The sequence below is a fragment of the Endocarpon pusillum genome (genome assembly GCF_000464535.1).
Source record: "Endocarpon pusillum Z07020 unplaced genomic scaffold scaffold1352, whole genome shotgun sequence".
Lineage (NCBI taxonomy): Eukaryota > Fungi > Ascomycota > Eurotiomycetes > Verrucariales > Verrucariaceae > Endocarpon > Endocarpon pusillum.
The window spans coordinates 116,302-141,996 of record NW_006916000.1 but is presented as its reverse complement, the minus strand read 5'-3'; the positions used below and the strand labels follow the sequence as shown (position 1 = coordinate 141,996).

Sequence of the window (25,695 nt, the reverse complement as noted above, 5' to 3'; positions counted from 1 at the left end):
ATGCCGAGAGATGTTATCCCTCAAGTTGATGTCGGCGCGCTTACACTCAATGGACTGGCTGCCTTCTCGCCACTCATCGCAGCCTTGAGCACCGACAATGTTTCTCCAATGGCCATGATACAGCTGCAAAGTCTTGGAGATCTTTTCCACACAAGCGGACGGTATGCTGCGAGAGTACCCGATCTGCTACAGCGATGTTCATCTGTACCTCTGGATCAATTAGGAATGGCCATCGGTTGGAGAAAAGGCGATGCCGCTTCGCTGATGGCGCAATCAGCGGGTGGCCAGGCTATAGCGCTATTGTGTTTCTGCTTGGTGAACCTTTATCCTAGGGAATCTGGCGATATACTATTTGAACTAAGTAGGAACGTACTTCGGAGGGATTTAGCGATATCCAGTATTGCACAACTTGCGGATGTTTCACAACTTTTAGATGGGAAGTTGTCAGCCTTGGGATTCGGAAACATTCTTGCAGAACAAGTGCTGTACATACACAAAGTCTTCGAGCAACTTGAGGAATCAGTACCTTCTGATTTTCTCCACTCGATAAGCAGAGACTCTATGGTGGACTTGCTTTCAGCACTGTCTCGAGCATTTCGTGAAGAGGAGATCTTGGTTCGAATCTCTGGCAGTCAGGGTATGGGTTATATTGTGGCTCTTGCAGCAATACTGTTCCCGATGGATACTACGTTGATTATCGGGAGTTTTATTATCCGAGAAGGCACCAGCAAATTGATCTTCCTGGAACTCGACAAGACCGCTGATTCGGGCTGTCCAACCCAGATCCGTGTTGAAAAGGTACTGAAGACAGAAACGCCAGATTCACTGCCAATTAACATCGTGTCTGAAGAAGCCCCACGGCCACCATCGTCATACTACTTTGAATGGACAGGACATGTCGCAGACTGGCTGTTCATTCGTTTCGCGGAGATGGGTGTTACGTGCACCTCAGCGCTGCTTGTTGCGTGCTGCGACGTGTTATTATTACTTCCCCACCTGGTACAGGTATCCTGGGTTGATTCGCCACGGCTAAATATGTTCTCGCTCCTAGGGCCAGAGCCGATGCAGCGAATATACCATGTTTGTAGGGTTGTCTTTCGGGAAGTACCATCTGGTCAATTCAAAGACCTAAAATCAGCATATCGCAACTTGGTTCAGTCTTTCATTGGCTGTGCTGGAGTGAAATCTCAGTGCACTTGTGGGAAATGTGACCTTCACAAAGGTTGGAAAACGGTCGAAAGGCAATATAACTGCGCCACACGCAATCTGTGGCGGTGCATAGGTAAAGCGCTTTCGGGTGGATTTTGGTACTTCTATGTACACGCACAAGAACATGCTACATTAGCACCCGACGAATCTTATTGCGACCTAGAATACAACGTTGTTCTCGACACCATCTACGGTGAGATTTTTAAAGTGGGGCGTCCCATCGAGTACCCCGGTCAACGGATTCACCATTATTTGATGGAGCTTGTCCAGGGGAGAGACATTGAATTGGCTCACTCGAATAGGTCTAGCACAATCTGCCCCGCTTCACTCCTCCAGCTAAAGCGAGGGCTAGATGAAGGTGTCCGGTATGAGTTGAAAGATGGCCGCATGTTGGTGGATGGTCGATATTATCGGAGCCTGCTTTCTACCAGTGTAGAAGTAAGGCCCAGAGCCAGCAAGTCCTTATACCAACGGAAAGGACACATCACACCTACATCTTTGGGAGAGCATTCTAATCTGGTCTTTACTATTCGAGAATTTTCTTCCGGGTTGGAACTTCGGACTACCGCAATCTGTAATGGGCAAAGCTTGCATCTCAATCTGTTGGATATCATCATCTCGTCATTGGTGGTACAGATAGCTGCACCTTGTGAACACGGCCCCGGCTGCCTGCTTGACGAAGAATACTCCAAAGACGTGTTTACTACTTCGATTGCCGGGCCTCTTGCGGATGGCAAGAAAATTGCCATCACACAGACCAGAGACAACCCTGTTGCGCAGCTCCTTGCTTGTGAGGCTGGCATACCCCTTCTTCAGCGTGACTGCTGCCTGAATTGTGCTTTCAAGCAGGCGAAGGAACATAACTATAGTCAGATCATAGTTATGTGATCTTTCATGATGGGTTGGTGATATTTGTTGAGCGCTACCTTCATTGGCTGTGCTTCCTAGAGATACAGTAATTGTACCCCGATTTATACTCGCCTTCCAAGCCAATACTAACATTTCGACGGTAGTTCAGCATAGTGCCGTGGCCCCATACGCGCCGCTTCAGAGGAGCAGCAACGGATATCTGCCAATACGGCAACGAAGGGTTTCATTTCCTATGTCAAATCAGCGCGTGCCGGAGGCGTTCGTAAATCCGAACATGGATTGAGAGGCACTATTCATGGGCCACTGGAAGGCTGCTTATTGACATGACCTATGCTATTCACATCTCCGTTTATATTCCAAAGCTGAGTTTATTTAGCCACAAGAGACACGAGTTTCCATCAGAAAGTAACAAGATGCTTGAGAAAGAGACCCTGGGCCCAAATTGCTTTACCATCGCTTGCCACCTTTCCTCCTCTCTAGCTAATGTTCGCACACGGCGCTATCGGTGCATCATCAGCGCAATCGGTCATTTTGATGGTGGCGACCCGGACGTTGAGCAATATAGTACCGTGAAGATATTCTTGATATACGGTTTGAAGAATGCCTTGATATTGAAGTTTGATATTGAAGGAAATGACGTCTTGAAATATCCCAAATCAACCATACCAACCTTCAGTGGGTTGCATATCGCTTTGTCTAATCACTGTCACTGTTCACCCCTCCGTTTCCTTCTCCTTCTCTTCTCCCTTCTCTCCTCTTTTCTCTACCCTCTTCTTTTGTGTGTCCCGGTCTCTCCGCCCGGCTTCCCCCAGTGTCTCTTCCCCCATCTCTTCCTGTCTCGTTATCTACACACATGTTGTCATGTACACCCAAGCGATTTTGGAGTTGCTTCACGTCTTTACAGCCCTGCTACTCCAGCCTGAAAAACATACTTCTATTCAATCGAGTCTTTAAAAAGTAGGCCGTAGATACAGGGCTTTTGATTTGAGGCACACGAAAAATCAGCATTCGACTCTTCCAAACGTTCCGTAGGAGAAGCCTGCCTGCGATATATATAAACATATGCCAAGGAACTGCAACACTTTTAACAATAGGCAATAAGCTTCGCTTTCACATTAAGCCCGCACGATCCCCACGCTTCATTAGCCACAGTCATTACACATTCGTGTTAGTGAGATAATAAGGTTATCTCATCCAAGTGACACTGAGATATCCTTCTGACTTATTGATGTGTCTGATTATGGGTATCATAAGCTATGGTTTTTTACATAGAGGGCCAGGCTTACCGCCATCTTTTCAAGAGAGATGAAACCCAAGAAACTGCGATAGATGATATCGCTGAAGCAGGCAAATAAGTAGTACCCAGCTAGAGAACCAAGGTCTAACAACTCGGCTCACAAGCGGAGAATTTCTCTACGGCACGCCTCCACTATGATTGAATCGACCATTGTGTAGACACTACCTAGAAATTCAGGGTGAGAATTGGAGGAATAGCGCTGGCAATTCTCAATGTGCTGCTGGACCATAGATTGACTATTGGAAGACAACTTACACTGGAGAAGGCGTGTGAGTAATATCTATCTTAAATACCAGTCTCTTCTTGCTCATGAATTAACTTAAAGCCTTGATATTTACGCTGGCCGCCATCAACAAGCTCATAAGCAACCTCTTGACCGCTTGGGCCAAACAGGGGCACCTCGCCAACCCCTTGGGGCCATTCATCGGAAGCCAAACCTGGCCAGGACTTATTGGTCAGCTGCTCGACCAAGAGGCGATGTAGCTGGCCAACTCCCCTGGTTCTCCAACTCAAAAGCAACGGACGCTGCCGCGGAAAAAGGCGGCGTGTGAGTGGGGGAATCGTAAGGAGGATGATGACGAACCAGAGCACGGCAATAGTAACGATTGCGGTGCAGGCGACAATAACATACTGGGGGTCGTCGATGAGAGTGCGGGAGCACATGCTCTGGATGGCGTGGGTGGTGAACATGCGGGCGATACCGTCCAACGACTGGTTAAATTCAGCGTTAATGTTGGTGATGTTATCCAGCACGACTATCTCCGGCATGGTTTGAGTGATGGGCGACAGACTGCGCTTCCAGTACTCATAGGCAGGGTTGCCAGCTATAAGGAATTGACGCCCGGAAAGCATCAGACGTAGCAGCTCTGACCGGCCGCTGACCTTTTCTGGAGCGATCTGGTAGCGAGGCGAGCCGACGAGAGTCTGCGAAGCCAACACACCGTTGATGTGGGGAAGTACCTGGCCAATCGGCGGTGCATAGCTGCTTAAGGTCAAAACTTCTAGAAAGCCCTTGGTAGACAGGCTGAGGTTCGTTAGTTTCGAAACTGAATTCTTGAGGTTGGCGAAGCGTCCTGGAGTGGTGCATTCTTCAGCGCCTTTTGATTTCACGCAGTAGGAGTACGTAGTATTGCACATGAGTGCGTCGATTAATCTACCAGTGAAACGAATATCACCTCGTGTTAGATTGGTGTAGTTAGTAGTGGGGAAGAGGGGATCATTGCTTTGACCTTGCACTCGAACTCCCCATTGCGTCAGCAGGAGCAGCGTTAGATCTCCGGCATGCCGAATCGTGTCATTCACTCGCAACTGGTTCCTAAGAAGCGTGTCATTCGTAGAGGAAAATGGTGTAAATTCGTACGCTCCAGCAGAATTCGCCGCCAAACTGTGCCACGTATCCGTGACCATCGGGCCGTATCTATCAGCATATTCGGATTTGTTGGTGCTTGTATCAACCCAGTCTCCATATAAGACCCCGTAAACATTGTAACCATCGCGCACCTCGACAAGGCGGGAGTGAAATTCAGTTAAATAGCAATGCTCCGAGACTCCGAACCGAACATCGCCAGCTCCGCCCACGCCCAGGTCGCGGGGCGTGATCCAGTAGTCCATACCAACGAGAAGAGTCCGATTACGATTGCAGACCGGCGCCCAGTCTGGACACCCCTGGGGATAGTAGACTCGATCCTCAGGATGATGCAGGCCAATGGCCGCTGCATTTAATGACGTATAATTCGGCGACGTACTGTCAACCCTGTCGAAGGCGCGGGCTATGGATGGTTGCTGGAAGGCCAACTCGTTGCTTTGATCAGGAAAGTGGAAGAAGGCCGGGCAGACATAATCATCCCCACGGCGAAGGTTTCCAGGAACGGCCGGTAGCTTAGAGACTGCAAACGCACTAAGAGGCGATAGAATGAGAATGGAGAAGGCGAAGGCGAGCCAAAGGGCCGATGCTCCCCAGGCTGGCGACGAGCGTGTCTTCAACAGCCGCCAGACGGCTACGTTAAAGATGGCGTCTGGAGCCGAGGTGGTGTTTGCCAGAATTACACGGAATTGGTCGATTCGCCAGTCACGCCAGGCGTCTGGAAGAAAGACGAAGAGTAAGGCGGCGAAAGGCCTTAGCAATCTCCTAATGAGAATGGTGAGGGCGATAGTGATTAGAGCCGTGACTAGAGTCCAGTTGGTGGTGTCTAGTGTCAAGAAGAAGCCTGACCGAACGACACGATCAAACGTGTCCCACCGGTGGACCGATTGGTCGTCAGGAGTGCCAAGACATAGTAAGCATTCGCCGGAATCGCCCATAGTAGCTGACGCCCTGCTGTAGCTTTCAGAAAATCCTCTGATGAGTTGGTCTTCACAATTTGGAGAGAACTGAGCGGGAACAATTGACAAGGGCAGAAATACATTTGGGAAAGTTACTACGTATGTGTCCAGCGCCTATCCACCACTCTGTCGCAAATTTGCATCTTTTCTAATTGGTTACTAGAAACGCGCCATCGGGTTGTAAAGGTTATCATTAGCGGCTTACTCAATTAGAACGAATCAAAATGTCTCACCAGAGGAACCGAATATCTACCACCCCGCTAAAGGACAACGGTTTTAGGTTTCGAACCTAACTAGTAGATATACTTTTCATAACAGACTTCACCAACACTTTAAAGAGCAGGTCACAGCATTTCGATCCTGATATGACTTAGCATACACTTTAACTGACTTAAGGTTTCATATAACGTCTGTCATTCGTTCAGATCAGTTAAGGTACGCCAGTGGCTCGTCATAGTGACCAATTAGAAGATACACAAATTTTACGACACAGTGTTGGATATTTAGGTTAGCGCTACACCCCAAAATCTGAAACCCGCTCCAGTCATCTTACTATGATAAGGGGAGGAAATAATATTACTACGTATTATGATACTAGTAGCAGCTCGTTATAATATAACGCCACATGGATGTCTACTACGGGGTGAGGCATAAGTATTATTAGTTCGGTTTAGTAACGACTTGTAATGCTAAGAGAGAACGCCATGAAATCGCTCGATAAGGACTAGCCTAATATGTATGTAAGAGGGGCATTAAATCACAATATTACTCTGTATGTTCTTCCAAATAGGTTAAAAATTTACCCTTAATCTGATATGGGCTTACCTGTGTTAGAATCCCTGCGTTTATGATACGTATCTGTTACGTACTAGCATGATGGTACAAGGTCCCCGCATGCAAAACGCACGAAACGCTCTTGTAACTGTTACGCCCTGTTATTTATGGCAGTGAGCATTGCTATACGAATTGAACGCCAAATGCTGTTTCTGAGCTGTTACAGTAATGCGCTTCTATAGCTATTAGTATGAGCAAATGGGCCTCTTGATAGGAGTAACTCAATCAATTCAATTGGTATCTCCGTACGCTATTTGCTACATCCTCTAACAACCTGTTTGGCACAAAAGACGTTTTCGAGTAAAGATACCAGCGCTGAATTAACAATACTTTATGTCCCCCGGTAGTACTACGTACACATGCCAGCCGGCCATCAAGATCCCTAAGACTGAGAGAAGGGACACATCGACCACTCCGCCAAAAGGACAGCGCCAGTGGGTTTCGAACCACAATTAATTGATGTACCCCTCACTGACTGGCTGTGCCTTGGCTACACTCAAACAATGCTCCGCTGTCTTCTGGCAATGCTACCAACCCGTAACTGAGTCTAAGTCTCGAAGCAAAAGCTGCTGCACGGTCCTCTGAGGGCCGCGGTCATTTTCGTTCAACAGTTAGGAGCCCGGGGACGCTTCAACTACGTTGAATAGCAACTTGACGACCCATTTGGGTGAAATCAGAAACAGAAATCTCTGAATTCGACCAATAGGGTTGCTCAGAGGCTATCTAATGTCAATTGAGAGCGTGGCCAGGCTTATAACTGTCGAACGGTGCAGTGGTTGAGGCGAAACTAGGAAGTCAAGGAGTTGAGGACGTATATATATACTAGTTAGTAGGGCTGTACGCGTAAGCGAAAGTCTCTCCGAAATTGCAGTCGAGATCGATCAATCAAAAGCGTAGGATAGGCGCCTCTGAATTTTAAACAAGACTAAGGTAGCCAAGGGTGCCCCCTCACGCCCTTAACACTAAGTTACACCTGACTTTAATGAGTCGAGCGACGGACGTTTCTTATGCAGCAGACTGCTTCCAGGTTGATTGAATGAGACTCCTGTTTTTAGCCCACATAAGTCATCGTCTGTGATATCTCGACAGTGAACATCGGGATACCAGATTTAGAGATCCTCTCAACCAAAAACGTTAGGTCTTCCGAACCAAATGCCGACATGTCCACCTCATGCCCTTCCATTGTCACTGTCAGCAGCCTGCGAGTGCATTTTCTCTCCCATCCCTTCTCTTCCGGTTGGCACTGAAGAACACGTTCTGCATAAAGTTCCTCGGCTTCGTTTAGGATTGCCGTCCTGGTTGCAGAGCTGAGACAGACCATCGTCATGAGGACTTCTGACCCGTGAGGGATTTTCAGCACAACGGCGTATTTCCTGGTTTCTTCTGGTTCGGCGCTCGATGCTTCGACTAGAACTGGTGGAGCCGGCGCACAAGACACTGAAGGAGGACCCTCCGAACCTGCTTCGACTTGCTCTTCTAGGACGAGTACGGGAGACGGTTCTTCTGCCATCAGAATAGTGGGATATTCATCATCCACAACTATAGTTTCCTCGAGGATTTTTGCGTCACTCCCCGCGAATGGTGGAGCAGATGGTATCCTATGGCCAGCGGCAGCGTAATTACGCTCGAAAGGATCTGCCACCACCACGACCTTATCTGCTTGCGAATTGTCAATTTCTATATCAGAGACAACTTTCCCTTCAGCTGTATTGTATTCAGCAGGATAATGGTTATGAACCGAAGGATCATTTATCGCAGGGAAATCTTCCAGGGGTGGTGCGATCTCGCTGATGTGCTCACAAGCACTACGGCGATCTTTGCGCTTCTTTTTTCTATCCCTTTTATTCCTCGCTGTGAATGAAACTGTATCTACGAAGTCTCTGTCAACATCAGCATCTAATGGATTTTCTTCGTTATCTTCACCATGCCCTGAAACGGAAGCGACTTGGCTATTGTTCTGCTCGAGTTTCCCGTCTCGTTTTGATTGGCTCTGATCCAGAAGCCCAGGATGAGTGGCGGCGTTTGTTTCGTCGGGGTCTTCTTCACTATTGCTGTCTACAGTTCGATGTGTCAGTATAGAATACACTTCAGGAAACCTACGGAAATGAAAGCGTACCTTCATCGGATAATGCATCCTGTGCAGATCCTGAGGCCCCTTTCTGGTCTTCTTCCTTGCTTTCAGAAGCGCAAGCCTGTGCAGCCTTGGTGAGGTTGGCTAGGAAGCCCTCAACCACTGAACCGGCCGATCCTCGATGCGTCTTGTCGTTGTCGAGCATATCCTCAATCGCCAGTCTCTCTAGCTCGTCAATCTCTGCTCTTTTACGGGCGAACTCATTCAGCTGGTCGGACAACTTGCGCTCTAGCAGAGTCTGATGCTGAACAATATCATCAACGATGGCAGCCACTTCATCTTTGATCTTCCGAATACAAGTCGCTCGTGCTGTGTCAGTCAGTGCTTCTGTGAAGATGATTGCGGCCTCGAGCATTTTCAAAATTCCCGCCGCGCTCGTGTTCAGTCGATGAACAGCCGAATGTCGTAAGTTGGTGGTTGCGAACAGCACCTCTTTCAAACTCTTGCCAGCTATTGCCGTTGTGGCTGAGACTGGCAGGTCCTTTGTATATTTGGAAAATATCTGGACCCATCGAGTCAGTTCGATAGATTCTGCTTCTTCCCACTTTTGCGCTTTCATCAGCTGCGGAACCCAAGTATTGCCGAATTGAAAACAACAACCCTCCAAGATCGACTGCACCAGTGTTAAAACCTGATGTTGAGTTCTGACGGGTAAGTAAACCGGATGCAGCCGGGGTATTGGGTTAACATCCCGTTCCTTATTGCTTTGTGGTACATTGCTAGGGCAGATCAGTTTCACTCTTGCATTCTCAACGAGCTCGTGTCAGATAGGTCATTTACCCTTGTTCAGCTGGGATATCTTGAGCACTTCCTTCAATCGTACCTGCCGCGGCACGAGATGGTAGTCCTTGACCCTGGCTAGTTGTGGTGTTCAATATCTCCTCCTCGCATTCTTCATCGGAGGTCACTATTGTCTCCTGCACCGCTTCAGCTTCGATTCTTGCGGCTTCTGCTTCTGAGGCCACTCGTTCGGCCTCTTGTGTCTCGGATGGTTGGAAAAGTTCTGGGAAGTGTAGCTTGGCACAGGCTTCTGATTCAAAGATTTTCCGGTCTAACAGTGCCTTGGCAACAGGAGCGATGGCATCCAAAGAAAATTCATTGGTGAGAGTTTTGATAGACTGTCGGTACTTGGAGAGAACTTCAGTAACCTTTTTTAGCTTCCGTATTTGTGCTCGGTCTCCTTTGAAGACTGATGCGCAATGAAGGTAGACAAGTCTCTGATCAGGAATACGAGTTACCATTATGAAAGCTTTAGGGCCGTGGATGGATCGATGCTTCCACAATTTCTTCCAAGCAGAGCAGAGTAGAAGATTTTTTACTAGCCTTCTGATGTCCTGTGGATGCTTCCACCAAACAGTAGTAGCTAGGCTAGGAGGTAGGCTGGGTACGGGGGAGTGGTGCCGCTGCGCCCCGTTGCATGGATTTGGTTGCCTGCATGACAGCCGGTCAGGGCCGAGCCAATCAAACATGTGATACATGCAGCATAATCAGACCCTAACTTGTATCTCCGCAGCTGTGTTTCTGCTCATCGCCACATATGCGCCCATTAGCCTTCAGAGGTACCCAAGGCGATCTGTGCTGTTGATCAGAAATAGCCGGGAAGCACTGAAGTAAAAGACACTTGAGCATTACTTTGTACAACTTTTGAGGATTTTAGAAACTCCTCCGTAAGATGTGGTCACGTGTTGAAAGTCTAGCCAACCGCGCCAAGAGGGGTATGCACAAGATGTGTCTGCCTTGCGTGAGAACGAACCAGGGTAATTCATCATTCAAATGAGCCACCCTTGGGAGTCAGGACTGAACACAGGTATGCTTTCAGGCACCATGGGGAGGGAGCTTCCAACTTGACTGAGGAATCCAGGGATGTCCACTAGATTAAGAAAGTATTCTAGAACGATCTAGCTCTCGCAGTAAATGGTGTACACTTCGGAAGGGGCCTTGCGGGCCTTGCAAGAATACCACAAGCATCACGTTCCTTAGGACTGCGTAGTAGTTCTGTACGTCTGCAAAGATACGTCAAGCAAGTATGAACAATTAGTCGCAAGGTTGTGGTACGTTCTTACCAACCGTATTTCATATAGAGCGATGGGAAACTTCCAGCTTCAGGAGTGCGTTAAGCTTTGCAACAAGAAATTGCCGTTGAGGAAATGGGCTTCTCAGACCAGAATCTCCTGTGTTAGTCAGGAGGACAAGACATGCGCGGTTACGATGCAATCTTCACATTCGTAAATCATGCTGGCAGCTTAAGACTCTGTTGAGCTCCTCAACCACTCGTTATGTATGGTCTCAGAGCAGAGCTTAATGAATCAATCGTTTGGGGCCAAGTCTGGTGTACGTTAGCATGGAAAGGAGCCACTGCCTAGAGAATGCTTTTGTCATTGTCGTTGAGTCACCATCGAAATATCTTACATGCTTAGCTTCTGAGCAATTTCTTGCCGTCTTTCAGACCTTTAATTTCTTGTCCCAGCGCAATCCGTGCTCTCCTCGAAGCTACTTCCTCTCCAGCGACTGTGGTGAGACTTCCCGCGCTCAGTCGATGCACGAAGGAGGGCGTAAACAGCCCCAGGGGACTCTCGGATCCCGTGACGAGAAAATGATCTGCTGCCTGCATGCAAACCGCGTCGACGAAACGCTTTCGAGCGACCTTGTAATATGATTTCAGGATAGCATGAATATCCTCGACTGTGTGATCTGTGTTGCCCATTGGAATAGAATCGGAGATTGTATCTACGTTCACCATTTTCTGCAATCCACTCCCAAGTCTAACCTCGACAACTTGACTTTTCAGGGCACTCTTTTATTCTCTCAAGTCGAGCCCTATGGAGGTTGTCGTTGAAATAGTGGTTCATGGTCAGTGGAGTACCTTTACGTTCCACTTGAAGTATGAAGTGGGTGTGGCTCATGGCTTTCTTGTATCCTTCCACGAGATCATCAGTGATGAGTGCCCGAAGGTTTGACAACATACGCGGATCTGCGCAAAGGGCTGTCATGAGATCATATGTGAAAGTGTGAACAACTCCAATGAAGTCGCTAATATAGGCAAGGGCAAGGGGTTCCCACTTCTTTGACTGTTCTTGGAAAATGATTGGAAGAATAGACGGGCTGAAGGTACCAAGTTCAAACCCTCTTGAACTTTGGTATACAGATTTAATCCAATCGAAAATGTTATCTGTTTCTGGAGAGGGGCATCTCCACGGGCCTTGGATAAAATCCGAAAGTTCTGGGAACCTGTCAAGCTCAAGTTGCCCAAACCCTTCACTTATTGAAAGTGAGATGTCCGCGGTGGCATCTTCGTCAGCGTCGTCATCTTCGTCAGCGTCGTCCGCAGTATCGACGGCTGAAGAAGCATCACTAATGGGTGAGTCGGTAGCGGACTTCTCACTATATCTCGTAGTGGATCCACTAAATTGCATGGTATGACCTTTCAAAGACGTTTCATCCGAGAAGGTGGTGTGAAGATTGACCACTCGTGTCGCCAATCGAAGTAAGGGATTTTCTTCAAATAGCAAGCTTCGACCGTAGTAAGCGTCAAGAGCGTGAGAAGTTACCTCTTGAAACTTGGTGGCCAGGTCTATCAGAAAGGTTCGTTGCTGTTCCTCGGTCTCGCGGGCTGGGCCCAGACGCTTAAGCTTCTGTTCGCAATCCGAGAGTCTTTTGTCAACCTCCTGTTTCACCTTGGGAAATTCACGACGGGGAATATCGATCAGTACTTCACGGAGCCGATCTAGGAGAGCGGGGATGCCAACACGTTCTTTATTAAGTGCTGACCACGGTGGAGTAGAGAAGAAATCTTGCTCCACCCTGTGACGAACAGCGATAGACTGATGATAAAGATCTTGCTGGCCTCTATTCCGAACCATGCAATAACCTAAAATTGAGCCTTTTCTTTTTCCCACGCACCAAATCCATTACATCTCCTTCAGTCCCTTTGTCCACAAGGTCAGGCTTCGTAAGGACACCCATCGTTCGCTGGCCCAATGGATCAACCTCTTCGGCCATGCCGAGGATTTCTTGTGTTGCGATATCCACGGGTGCCGGAGCAACTGCTAGAATGACGGTTCGAGGATCTTTAATATATGACTTGACCATGTTCTGCACGAGTCTCACGTCTTCTGGTCGTGACGTCCTCGGTTGGAGTCCTAAAGATCCCTGGGACATCGATAAAGGTCAGATGCTGCCTATCAGGGCCGCTTAATTCGATCTTGAGGATATCGTCGCTAAAGGTAGACAATCCTGGAGTGGGAAGGGTTCCCGGCGCGGGTACTCCCATAGCATTGCATGCCTAACCAAGTGATTGTTAAATTTTTTGATGTACGCTCAGGCTAGCTCGTCTCACCTTTGAAAGTAGTTTGATGAAATCATCGCCTGACTGCAGAGTTATGTTGTCGATCTTGAAGTCCCGTAGCCTTTCCTTTGTTTCTGGAGCAGCGGTAGAAGATGGTATGATGGAGACTGTGGTAGTACTTATCCTTCTGGGCTCGCCGGAACGTAACCTGCGTTGCAAATCGCGTGCAGAGCCCATTCGCCCGTGGGAAAGGAATGCCGGTGAGACCTTCTAAGACTGAAGACTTGCCACTCGATTAATCACCTACTACCACCAGCTTTACAATATTGGTACTGTGCATTGCGAAAGTGTTGCAATTCGAATTGCAACACTTTCGCAATGCACAGTATGAGCTGGATGTCCGTCGTTCATGTGTCTTCCTACTCACCTGAGGTAAAGCAATATGTTCACTGATATTCAGTTCGCGTAAGCCGTCAATTTTGTCGAGCAAAGATTGCTCCGTCAATCGTTTTAGCTGTCCGCTCTCAGAAGTCATGATAGAGTTGATTGAGTTGCTCGTCCAGAGAGAGTGGTAAATGTATACTCAAAACACAGCAGAATGAGTATGCTTCCACAAAATGAAAATGCATTTGAACCCCAGCCTTATGGAGGAAAGTGATGTATTGTCAGACTGCTCACTGGCTTGTTGGTGGTTGTTGGTTGCTCAATCCTGCTCTTTGCCTGTGTTCGGTTGATTCATCTCGAGTACACTTGAAACCCAAGTCCTACTGTATGTCCATCCTGTATGTACATACATACAAATCCGTGACAATTTAAAACAGCGTGCATTTCCCAGTTTAGTATTTGGTTCAATGCGGATATTCCTGAGCCTATCATTTATTTATTCAGGGCGCATGCTCCACAGCAATGCAAAAGCACTTTAAATCCGAACTTGTCTCTACTTTTTGTGAACCCTACTAGTCAATGAGAGGTCAATATTGAGGCAATCCTTTAATATCGCCGGGCCAGCGCTTCACTCTGTCCCTTGCCCCTCTTCTTCTACCTCCTCTCCTCCGACCAGACCTTCGGCCTCTACCTTCGAACTCTTTTCAAACAGTTCTAACGTCATCGCTGCCAAAAAGCACGGCACGCTCCTTCGCTCCTGCACCCAGAAACGAACCAGCTCCTTCATCTCCATTGCAAATGGGCTATTTGCACCACCGGAAAACTTCATTGTTCCTTCTTCCCCATCAAAGATGATACTGTTGTTATTTGCCTGCTCTTCTTCGTCCTCCTCAGCCTCCCTCGCGGCGTCTACACTCCCGTCTGTGGCCCGATGAGACCGAATATAAAATGTACTTGTAATCCTTGCCTTCCCATTAGGCAGAAAATTAATCTTGTAGCCAAGGATTGACGCCACAGCCTCTCTGAATTCAGTGGCTTTGCTACCGAAGATCTCACGAAGACGGCGCGTTTGCTTCTGCGCAGTAGCGACCTCGGCTTGGAGTCTGCTGAGCTGCATTGTCAGGTTCTCGACCGTGGCGGCGGGCACGACAGCCACATTAGAGAGATCATCTCCTCGTAGCTGGGCAAGAAGGGCGGCATTTTCGGTGCGGAGGGTATTGAGCGTGGACAATTTGATGGCTTCATGGTTAGAGGTTGGGTTTGAGCGAAGCTCAAGGATACGCGTACGCGCTCTGGAGGAAATTGATTTCAGCTGAGACTTTGTAGCGTGGAGCTCGGTTTCCAGGACAGCCGTCTTGGTGGTTGCTTCTGTAAGGGCAGCTTGGAGGTTTTTGGTTTTGCGAAGAAGGGGCCCGAGTTGGTCTTCTTCAGAGCTTGCTGCTTCGGAAATGGAGCGTTTCGTTCCCCGTGATTCTGGATATTGAGATGGTGGTTGGGATTCTCGGTGGGAAAGTTCGGTATGAAGTGATTGGACTTCAGTGCGGTATTGATCGACTAAGGATTCAAGCTGCTTGATCTGCTCCACGCGCTGGTTGTCAAAATTCTCATTGGACATCAGGACTGTTTCTTCAGTATCAAAGGTTTTCAATTGCGCACGAAGATACTCAACCTCTTTTACGGCGAGGATGCGCTGACGATCTAACCGCTTGTAAGCTTTACTGTCTGGCTTATCCGTGGCGCCAATTTGAGTAGTAGCTTTCCGCTCCTTTGCGGCCTGCTGTAACGATAGCTTGTCGGCCTCGAGAGCCTTGATAATCTCATCCTTTTCAGAGAGCTCGGCTTCAAGCTTTCCCATACGGTCGACAAGCGAGGCACGTTCAATGCGTTCCTGCACAAAAGCTTTGACAACGGCTTCAGGCGATTCGAATTCTGCTTCTTGTCCCTCTCGTTCTAACAGGGTACTCCATGTCCTTTTCTCATCTTCCAGCATTTCTTTTTGAATTTGGGCCTCTCCAAGCTGACGGTGAACGTCCTGCAACAACAGTAGCTCGGTTTCTAGAGATCTCTTCTGCTCTTCAACAATTTGTACACTCTGGTGAGCATTTCGTAGACGGCGTAGTTCAGCGAGCTGCTCGCGATTTGTGGACTCTAATTTTCGGATGTGCGTGACTTGGTCCGAGAGCTCTCGCTGAACAACAGCCAGGCCTTCGCCATCTCCAGCACGGGATTTTAGCTGCACAACCTTGGCTTCCAAACTTTCGAACTCAGCATTACGGCTTGATAGCCGTGCTTGTGTACTCTCGAGGTCCTGACTGACGCGTTGTATATCATTTCGAAGACGATCAACCGTGTCTTGCAATGCCACTCGCTTCGCCTCGACATCGTTGATTTGATGGAGATGCTGTCGTCCTTGATCGACGAGCTGTGCTTGCACCTCTTCTCCGTCTTCTCGTAGCGACTGGTTCTGTTCTTGCAGGTCTCTGAGCTTTCTTTCCAAGGCGGCCTTCTCGTTGATATGCTGTGCTTGCGCATCGCGCAATTCTTGGGAAAGAGCTTCATATTTTCGAGATGCCTTGTTAGACGCTCCTTCAGCCGCCTGTAGGATATCAGAAACACTGAACATAGATATGTACACCCATAACGCACCTGATACTTCTTGAAGTCTGCATCAGCTTTCAATTGTACATCTCGAAGTTCTTTCTCATGTTGTAGTGTGAGCAATCCGCGCTCCTGATGTATATTGTCCAATTCATATTTAAGTGAATTGATCTGCGCTCGCAAGTCTTCATTGTTGCTCGTTTCTGCTCACACAAACTAAGTGCCAGCTCAATATATCTCATGTTGTCACCAACCTGGCCTCCCAATCTGTGACTGTCGAATGTTCGCCTTCTTGTGTCGCGGTGGAGTGTCACCGTTGCCGCCGGTCAAGAGATCGTAGGTTGGCTGGATCGTAGCGTGTCTATTCGATGTACTCTAACAAGGTGAGCACGTTTGAGCTCTGGACAGTGCCTCTCAAGTAGGACGTTGCGTACCATATTGACAAGTGAATCGCTAGTCTTTCTGATCCAGGATCATGCCCTCTCCATCTCGCACGAACACTGCAAGATCATGCAAGCAAGTCACGCTCATACGAGAGGGTAGGGAAGGTCATAATTGACATTCACCGCATACCAACGCGCTCTTATATTTTATCCTCGTCTCAATGACGCGATCTGGATTGTTGACAAAATGGCTTGGCAAGTGCCAAAGTTGTTACACAGCGCAGGATAGGACGGCGTGCTGTAGTATGAAATACCTGCCCAGAAAGCTTTGGAAAGCAGGTAAGCTGAACAATTTCAACAAGTTATTTTATCTACATCTTGCTCCAGCCTTATTCGTCCCAAAAGAGTAGGCGTAGGCAACCTTGCCACAGTGCCTTGTGATCAATCTACATCCATTTGACCGTTGATACCAGCACCATTACCATTATTCATGCCTTTTTCAGTCTCATTGCCGTACCTAAACCCACATGAAACCCCAGATTCCGGAGCTGGAGTCCTCTCGGCCCGCAGGACTTCTGCCCCTTCAAAAGTGATCGGATTAGTCTGTAGATTGCTCAAGCACGACTCCCAGTTCCTTCCCACCAGTCTGCCTTCCAGCAAATCTTCACTGAACAGATAGAAACCATCCTGGCAGCCCACGAGATATGCAGTGAGGCCTTTGCTCTTCAGCAAAATCTCAGCACCATGTATACGCCTCGAGTAGTGATTCTCTAGATAGCGAGCCCATCCTCGAGCAGCTGCTTGAATGTCTGGATCCTCTGTAGCAAGCCTTGTCCATCCAATGCCCAGAGCGTATGTGAAATCGTCGATGGTTGGATATGATGCAGACGATGAAGATTTTGGCAGGCTTTCTGGCGCTACTGCTGCTACAATGTCGTCCGGCCGTGGTGATGGAGGGGCGGCATGGTCAAGGCGCACAGACTTTCGCGACGTGGGCATCCTTGGTCGATCTTCTATTCCGGGTAATAATGCCGAGCCTGCCTCGACCTTTTCTTCGTACCACGTTCCTGTCTGGCTCTCTGCTGAGATCGAGATGCCCGTGGAAGGATTCAAGAGCGCCATGCCTTCGCCGTAAGTCGGCTCTTCTGGAATTGGTGCGGGAGTGTTGACTTTCTGCTCGTGAAAATAAGAGCCATCATGGTTCAGTGTCAAGTCGCTTTCGTCCCGCGACCTTTTCCGCGAAGGGTTCGTGGAAACAGGTGTCATCGTATCCACTGGTGTCCAAGAAGTTGAGTTGTTACGGTGCGACTTGACGAGAAGAGAGTCGTCGGTGTCCGAATTACCAGAGAAGGAATGAGAGCGCATAGAATTGTGAGGTAATTGAGCACCATTTGTCGGTGACATGATCATCGTGGGGGCGTCAGAGAGGTCGCTGTGGTGGTATCGTGCCATACTGCACGCGAAAAGCCACAGCTAAGGACAGAGCTGAGGCCAAAGGGAAAGAATGAGAACTTGGGAGGCAGTGTCTCTCGTGCTTGGAGGATCTCGAGGATATTCCAACGCAGGGCTGACCAAGACGAAGAGCAGATTACACTTGCTTCAAACGTATATAGCAATTGAGCAAGCTTGAAACCATGGGAAGAAATGATAAGTGGCAGGGAAAGGTGGAGGAAAGAAGAAAGAAAGGATATCCTTGGGTCGAAGTTCAATGATGAGCTTTGGTTCCTGGCGAGATGCTAGGGTCTTTTGGGGATCGGCGCAGTAAGGCAAGCCAAGTGCCGGAGGCGTTGTGCTTCACTTCCTTGATTCGTCAAAGCGGCTGGTGGCTTCGGCTGACTTGCATGAGACAAGGAGGGAAGACGATTCGGCTGGGTTATGGAAATGTGGGGACGGCTCGACGGCAAAGGGCTATCTTTGCTGGTGAACCAAATATATCTCAATACTTCTTCTCGAAGAGTGTTTAGTCGCTAAGAGAACTCAGTCGAACGCCTTTGCTTTCTGCAAGACTCAATGCTCCTAATGTACGGGACCTTGCAGGAAATGAGATGCAAGAGTGCCAAGCGAGCATTCAATAACCTCCACTGCAGTGGCAGTAGTTATGAAGAGATTAAACAATTGTCTAAGCTAGAATAATGCAGCTGTCTATAAAGTACATGATGCACCTCCCCAGGCCCAGAAGGCAATTATGATGAGATGCCAATTGGGGCCCGGTGTGCCTGTGATTGCGCTAGAAACAAGATTCTGATCCATCATACAGCTCAATTGAACTTAACTGCTTGTACCATTCCTCCCATGGACAGGATCGATTTTAGAAACATCTTACCGATCTTTTGCCAGAACTCGTCGGCCGCTACCGTTGCGCTCCAGGATTAGCTGATGCGACTGACTATCTCAAGTGCCTTTCCGTTTAGGCGCCGCAGCTGCCGCGGCACCACCAAGCAAACTCTTCAAATACTCTGAGCTAGCTTTAACGCTGCCAGGAGCGTATGTGGGTGCCAAACCGCAAAGAAGCAAAAACACCGTGAACACCGAAGCTCCAACTATCACCAATTTGCGGGTGGCAGGTTTATTCGTGCCAAATTCGTTCCATGAGCGGCCGGCTGAGCTAGCATACTGCTTAAGCTGCTCGCTACCGAGCTTGTAGTACAGAAGACCACCTAAAGCAATACTGTAGCCAAAGAATTGAAGCCCGCTGACAGGCGTGCCCCAGATGATCATGGACGCTGCAACCAGGAGAATGTCCTTTAGGACGCCACAAAGTGTTAGAACGAGGGAAGAAGTTTTGCCGATCTAGGAACATGTTAGAGATCCTCATAATCTGGGAGAAGAGATATCGCACCAGGAAGACCAAAGAAACATTCAAGAGGAACGCAACCATGGCATTTGCGATGAGAGTGATGATCCCAACTCGGTAGATATCGTCAAGCTGGAAAGTCGGTAGCTCAGTGAAGACGGATACAATCGCATTCATAACAGCACAAACAGGAGCGTAGTAGTACAACGAGACCAGCGGATCCATCTTGAAGTCTGGAGAGCTCAAGATCATCTGGATCATCACCAACCGTGTGGCCTCAAACATGACGCCGGTGACTTGGTATATGAAGCCTGTCAAGTCGAACATAATCTCACCAAATGAGGCAAGAATCACACCGATGACGATGAACGAAACATTTCCCAGAGTCTTGAAGTTCGGAGGGGCAACCCCTAAGGACCAAGTAGCAAGGAGGACAGCGACAGGTGTGGTAGCCTTTTATTGGTGAGCACATGCAGACCCCTTCAATCCGTAAACAACCATACCTTCAGCATCTGGATGAACGCTACACTCAGGTATAGGTATGCTTTGTTGCCGCATATCAGACTCAAGCTGAAGAAGAATCCAATCGGCACAATAGCCCTTAGGTAGACACGACCCGTCATCTTCACTGTTTTTCGACTATCGAGTAACGAAGTTGTCCGCGCAAGTATTTGTGTCATCAAAGAAGCGAACGCAAGATGCCATGTCGTCAGGATGATCGCTGGAGAGACTGGTCAGATGGAAAATGCATGGTTCAGGACAGGACAAGCTTACGAAATCCTGTAAAGTTGTTAGCACCGCAGAGTCAGTCACGATTGTCTAGAGCAGGAACCCACTGAAGTTCTTGGTATCCAGAACCCACTTGTTGAATAGAATGACGCCAGAGCTCATTGCGATCCAGGAGCTGTCGGGGTTAGCCTATTGCGCAGCCGCTTGGGAGAAGGCATCGCACATGACATAGAAGGCAGGATGTAGTGGTGGCTTGGTGGGCCTGGTGGGTTCTTTGGCTTCAGAGTTGACCGTAGGAAGGGTAGACATCTCCACTGGCCTTGGAGAGTCTTCCGACTTTCTGGCCTTCTCGGCCTCACTCATCTTCTAAGGTGGAGAAGGCGTGAGAAGGATGTCTTGCAAGGTAAATGGTCCACAATGGGAGAATTTCTTTGATGTCAGGGGAAGATGGTAATGCGACCAAACGAACGTATGATGACAGAAAGTTGACGAGATAACCGCTAACCGCAGGTGGATGCGTCAATGGTGGACGTTGTCAGAAAATGAGATCTGTACTGCAGGGCGGAATTCCTCCCAGCTTGGCCTCAACTACTCACTTGGTTACAGTAGTTAAGCCGCGTCGGCTCTTTCCCAGCGGCACTGCAGTCACTGCACTCGCTTCACTGGCAGATGGCCCCCTGCAAGTGCGCCAAAATAAACTTCATACATCGCCCCTTTAACTCAAGCTTCATCGCTCCTAAAACGACAGCAGACTATGAGTGACATATCGATACAGATAAATTCTGCATGTAAATTTGTCATACTCCAGTAACAATTTGAATTGTACACATATGTGATTGTCAAATGAATGATAATCGTACAACAGCTACGCGGACAATGTCTCAGAAGGGGTTTTGATGCGGGCAAAGCAGCCTGAATGCTCAGTTTGTGAGACATTACTCCTCCTTGTACTCCGTAGGCGACGTCTCTATCCGTAACATAATCGTCTGCATTTCTCCTTGAGCCTTACGGCCGATCGGCTGATGTGGCTGGATAGATCGGTTTTCCGTATAATTGGTAGAACATGCACTCATATCCGCCTCTCAGACGCTGTTGGAGCCTGCTAGCATTCTGGCTTTCACAACAAGGATTCAGTTGTTCATTCCTGCTCCTTGGTATCAAGTACTACTTAGTACTAGTAGTACTTAGTATCAGATTCGAAGTTGTTGGGGGACCCCTGCCAAGGAAGTTGCGACCCAAGTTCGCCAAATTTGAGAGGTACAAGTGTTGTCTTTTGCCTTCAGAATCCAGCATCCCTGGTTTGCCAACTTGAACGCTCGCTCCCGTCAACACAAGCCTATGCTGGAGTTGCCCTCTGTGTGTTATTAGTTTGTAGAAATCATCGCCGTTCATACTCCCGGTCGAGATGCCCGACACGTTAGTGAAAAGCCCCTCGAGTCCAGCTCAATTGATCAATGATAGCTTACACTGCTCAGTTCTGTGGACATTCTTGTCATTGGGGCTGGACCAACCGGCCTAGGTGCTGCGAAAAGATTAAAGCAAATTGTACGCAATTCAAGTCCATATTATCACACCCTTCTAATTGTCCTCCCTAGAATGGCCCATCATGGTTGATCATCGATTCCAACGAAACTCCCGGCGGTTTGGCCTCGACAGACGTAACGAAAGAGGGCTTTGTGAGTGCTGCAGCTGCGTGCTCTGTACTTGTGGACCCGCTGACTGGTCGCTCAGCTATATGATGTTGGCGGTCACGTCATCTTCTCGCATTATAAATACTTCGACGACTGCATCGACGAAGCCTTGCCTAGAGAAGACGATTGGTACACGCATCAGAGGATTTCTTACGTCCGATGCAAGAACCTCTGGGTACCTTATCCCTTTCAGAACAACATTTCCATGCTGCCGAAAGAAGAGCAAGTGAAATGCATGGACGGCATGATAGATGCGGCATTGGAAGCGCGGGTAGCAAATACAAAACCAAAAGATTTCGACGACTGGATTGTGCGAATGATGGGCACTGGCATCGCGGATCTGTTCATGCGCCCCTACAACTTCAAAGTTTGGGCTGTGCCAACAACAAAGGTTCGTTGCCTTGCTCAGCCGGACATATGAAGCTCATACCAGTTCCAGATGCAATGTCAATGGCTTGGTGAACGGGTAGCCGCTCCAGATCTCAAGACAGTGACCAAGAACGTTATCCTCCAGAGAACAGCCGGGAATTGGGGGCCAAATGCAACGTTCCGCTTCCCTGCTCGCGGCGGTACAGGAGGTATCTGGATAGCAGTGGCTGATACGTTACCTCAAAAGAATACTAGATTTGGCGAGCACGGAACCGTGACCAAGGTGGATGCAGACAAGAAAATTGTGCATCTGCAAGATGGTAAGACAATAGGATATGAAAGATTGATCACAACTATGGCAGTTGACTCGCTGGTGGAGCACATGGGTGACGAGGAATTAATCAACCTCAGCAAGGGTCTATATTATTCCTCGACCCACGTCATAGGTGTTGGCATTCGAGGAGAACGCCCAGAACGAATTGGCGACAAATGTTGGCTTTATTTCCCCGAAGATGACTGTCCTTTCTACCGTGCCACGATCTTCTCGAATTATTCACCAAACAACCAGCCCCCAAAATCCGCCAAACTACCAACGTTGCAACTGGCCAATGGCTCGCGTCGGAACAGCATGCAACCCAAGGAAGGTCCTTATTGGTCGATCATGCTCGAGGTGTCAGAATCAAGTATGAAGCCTGTTGATGAGAAGAATCTTCTCAAAGATTGCATTCAGGGTCTGTTGAACACCGAAATGTTGAAGGCAACGGATGAGATTGTCAGCACCTACCATCGGCGCTTCGATCACGGCTACCCAACGCCATCCCTGGAGCGTGAAGGTGTTCTCAAAGTCCTTCTCCCTAAATTGCAGGAGAAGGGCATCTACTCCCGTGGTCGCTTCGGTAGTTGGAGATACGAGGTTGGCAACCAAGATCATAGTTTCATGCTTGGTGTCGAAGCCGCAGATAATATCGTCAATGGTGCTGCAGAACTCACGCTCAATTATCCCGACTTTGTCAACAGCAGACAGAACAACGAGAGAAGACTGGTTGAGGGCATGCAGCTGCTAGGACAGAAGACCATGAGTCAGAAGCAAACTAACGGCAATGTTGTTGTTGGACGCAGAATGACGGGAGGGAAGGCAGAGCTTGGTGGCAGATTGGAAACATCTTCAATGCGCGACGGAGAGAAGGTTGATGTCCATGTCGAGAACAGCCAAGCATTGCATTCTAGATGAGATGGGATAGATCTTGGGTGTTATAGACGGTTAGATAGACAATAGAGAGCCAGCCAGACTTGATTTGCAAAGACCAGTCCGCAGTTTAAAGAAGTAGTTGACGAGATAAGTTGATGCTCACGAAAGGTTAGCCTGACTACTCAGCATTGTGCATGCCGAATCCGGCATAGCTACTAGCTAGCAGCAGGACGTGGATACCATGACTAAGTTGTACAACCTCGATGTCAACATCTCTTCCCAATTGTGGTGTAGCTCGGCCGATGAACCTACTAACTACATTCGACCATGGGGAGGTAACACGCAATGCCATAGATTACCACCTGAAAGGCTTGCTATTCTTTGCATCGCCGCGCTTATGTGCTTGCCTTGAGCTGCTTCCGCCCACTCTTCTGCAGAGAGTAATCTTTTCCTGCATGAATTAGACATTGCTGGTCAAGCCTCTGCAGCTCTAACTCATTTCGAACATGGCAGACTACAGGCTGTGTGTTTCCTTATTAGTCACTCCATTGCTTTTTCTCTTACCATGAAGGAAGGCAGGCACAGGTACTATGTGACTCGTCACCTCTTGTTCCGCATACTAACTAGCTCTTACATCAAAATTGTTGTCAACCTGCTCCCTAGCTTCCATGTGAGGGCTACGAATTAGTGGCGGTTGACAGCCTACGTACCTTTTATGACCGTTGATCTCATCCTACTACACTTTGCTGTGTACGCCGCCTTTCATTGGACCTATTTCGCAGTCATGCAGAATATCTAAGTGACACAAATGCATTCCGCATTCCCTGGGTAAAGCGAGTGATCCATCAGATGCCCAGTGTCCTGGGTCCACAAAGGATACGAACGAAAATACCATGTTGATGTTGTTGCACATCATGAATAGTTGACTAGACTGGCGTGTTGAAGGGTATTCCTGAATACGAGCTCATATTGATCTCGGTAGGATCGAAGATTTGCTTACCATATACTCAGTCAACATGCCTTTCCTGGACGGAATGATCGGAAGAAGCTGCAGGAGACCCCCGAGAACCGTCGTGACGAGCGCTGGACCTGTACATATGTGAGCTCTAGCCTTGGAGAGTTATCTACCGGATCCCACCTCCGGGATATTCTCCTTTCAAGAACTCCAGCAGCCAGCTTACAGATCCCAATCTCCATACTCACAACCATAGTAAGCACACATATACACCTCAAGTCTCCTGTCAGATAAATAGCTGGTTAGCGGCCAATTGTGGCCGCGGTCGTTTTGGTTCGACATCTCCCATCCGATTAATCCTCTCGCCTTGCCAGCTAAAACCTATCAGCACAGTCCCCGAAACCGATCATGCACATGCCCATCCTCCCCCCTCCTCCTCATTCCAACCCTAGTCTCAGCATGAACACTCGACCTCACGGCAACTAACGGACGCGCACCAGGCGCAGCTCCGACAGCGGCTGCGTCAACCTTGGCTGGTCTCCCACTCTGGCCGTCCGGAGCGCAAACTTTAACCCAGCTACCCCAGTTTGGCCAGACCAAATCTGCTTTTGAGCCGCATCGAAGTCGTGGCTGTGATGGGTTGGTGTATAGGAGTGGGTGGGAAATCACGTCTTGACGCCTGCCAGGGCGATTAGGAGTTAAAAAGTTTATTGAGCGGGGTGAGGATGGGGGAGGAAGAGGGGTGTTGGCGATTGAGCAGAAGCGGCAAATTAGGATTGAGATTGAAGCTGGGATGGGGTAGCTGTGAGGTTTATGCTTTAGTCTGTGCTGCGGCACTGCAAGAGGGTAGTTGATCTTTCTGTCGCCTGTTCAAAAAATTCCCATTTCTCCTCCTCTTTATATACCACTTAAATGCTCATATCAGCACCCCAATTTCCCACAATGCCGAAACTGGCGTTTCAATGCTATTCATGTCCTATCCACATAGAGATAGATGCTGTGTTCAACCATCATGGGGCCTTGCTATTACCTTGGCCCACGCCGGCCTAATCCCACAAGCAGTGGAAAGCAATACGCACTTGTACAAAGTCGACCTCTGGCCAAGTTGTCAAGCTCGAGAAGCCAAGCAAGAAACGAAGCGAATTTATCCAGTCTCCATGGCATGGTAGAGGATTTGATTTCACTCTTAACCGCCTAGTGGAGGGCACGTGATTTGGTGGTGGGTATAGAAGACCGAATATAAAGCGATGGAGTCAGTGATTCACTTATCACGGGTCGACTCGTTTGTAACAGAAAGTGGTAGTAAGTACGGTCCAAGTACATTATAATGAGGTGAAGGCTAATGGGAAAGCTGTTGTTATCTAGTCAGGGTGTGACGGTAGTTGGGGAAGGTTATTTCATTTTGGAAGCGCCCCGTGAGGACGAGTTGAGATGAGCAAAAGAAGGGAGGGATTTTGAACTGCTCGAGGTTCGTAGTCCTGGTTGACTGGAGGCACTTTGGTGCGCTGAAGGTGAGCCATACCGGTAATATGGGGTATCATTCGGCTGTAATTCGGCTGTATGGGTCAACATCGGAAGCCCAAGTGGTGAGATATGGCTGCATATAATTTCTTTGGTCCTGCAGAATACTCTCAATGAATGTCTTGCTCGTACTC

The 25,695-nt window shown here is 48.5% G+C and overlaps 7 protein-coding genes across 7 annotated transcripts; 2 read left to right on the top strand and 5 right to left on the bottom strand.

Moving 5' to 3' along the window:
• EPUS_06616 (uncharacterized protein) lies at positions 1 to 2,097 on the top strand (the record flags this gene model as incomplete). The annotated part of the gene is made up of 1 exon (XM_007801764.1): positions 1 to 2,097. One exon carries the CDS (start codon positions 1 to 3, stop codon positions 2,095 to 2,097), a length of 2,097 nt encoding a protein of 698 aa, XP_007799955.1.
• Positions 2,098 to 3,661: 1,564 nt separating this feature from the next.
• On the bottom strand, positions 3,662 to 5,677 carry EPUS_06615 (uncharacterized protein; the record flags this gene model as incomplete). Its single annotated transcript, XM_007801763.1, has 1 exon — positions 3,662 to 5,677. One exon carries the CDS (start codon positions 5,675 to 5,677, stop codon positions 3,662 to 3,664), a length of 2,016 nt encoding a protein of 671 aa, XP_007799954.1.
• Positions 5,678 to 7,583: 1,906 nt separating this feature from the next.
• On the bottom strand, positions 7,584 to 9,904 carry EPUS_06614 (uncharacterized protein; the record flags this gene model as incomplete). The annotated part of the gene is made up of 3 exons (XM_007801762.1): positions 7,584 to 8,587; positions 8,649 to 9,382; positions 9,444 to 9,904. 3 exons carry the CDS (start codon positions 9,902 to 9,904, stop codon positions 7,584 to 7,586), a joined length of 2,199 nt encoding a protein of 732 aa, XP_007799953.1.
• Positions 9,905 to 11,076: 1,172 nt separating this feature from the next.
• EPUS_06613 (uncharacterized protein) lies at positions 11,077 to 13,185 on the bottom strand (the record flags this gene model as incomplete). The annotated part of the gene is made up of 5 exons (XM_007801761.1): positions 11,077 to 11,438; positions 11,527 to 12,464; positions 12,532 to 12,709; positions 12,771 to 12,945; positions 13,000 to 13,185. The coding sequence occupies 5 exons, from the start codon at positions 13,183 to 13,185 to the stop codon at positions 11,077 to 11,079; spliced, it is 1,839 nt and encodes a 612-aa protein (XP_007799952.1).
• A 775-nt stretch (positions 13,186 to 13,960) lies between these two features.
• On the bottom strand, positions 13,961 to 17,765 carry EPUS_06612 (uncharacterized protein; the record flags this gene model as incomplete). Its single annotated transcript, XM_007801760.1, has 4 exons — positions 13,961 to 15,928; positions 15,979 to 16,133; positions 16,185 to 16,305; positions 16,764 to 17,765. 4 exons carry the CDS (start codon positions 17,763 to 17,765, stop codon positions 13,961 to 13,963), a joined length of 3,246 nt encoding a protein of 1,081 aa, XP_007799951.1.
• A 939-nt stretch (positions 17,766 to 18,704) lies between these two features.
• EPUS_06611 (uncharacterized protein) lies at positions 18,705 to 20,199 on the bottom strand (the record flags this gene model as incomplete). Its single annotated transcript, XM_007801759.1, has 6 exons — positions 18,705 to 19,103; positions 19,153 to 19,560; positions 19,611 to 19,828; positions 19,882 to 19,887; positions 19,944 to 20,011; positions 20,060 to 20,199. 6 exons carry the CDS (start codon positions 20,197 to 20,199, stop codon positions 18,705 to 18,707), a joined length of 1,239 nt encoding a protein of 412 aa, XP_007799950.1.
• Positions 20,200 to 21,241: 1,042 nt separating this feature from the next.
• On the top strand, positions 21,242 to 23,127 carry EPUS_06610 (uncharacterized protein; the record flags this gene model as incomplete). Its single annotated transcript, XM_007801758.1, has 5 exons — positions 21,242 to 21,252; positions 21,312 to 21,381; positions 21,432 to 21,512; positions 21,568 to 21,918; positions 21,967 to 23,127. 5 exons carry the CDS (start codon positions 21,242 to 21,244, stop codon positions 23,125 to 23,127), a joined length of 1,674 nt encoding a protein of 557 aa, XP_007799949.1.
• Positions 23,128 to 25,695: the final 2,568 nt, after the last annotated feature.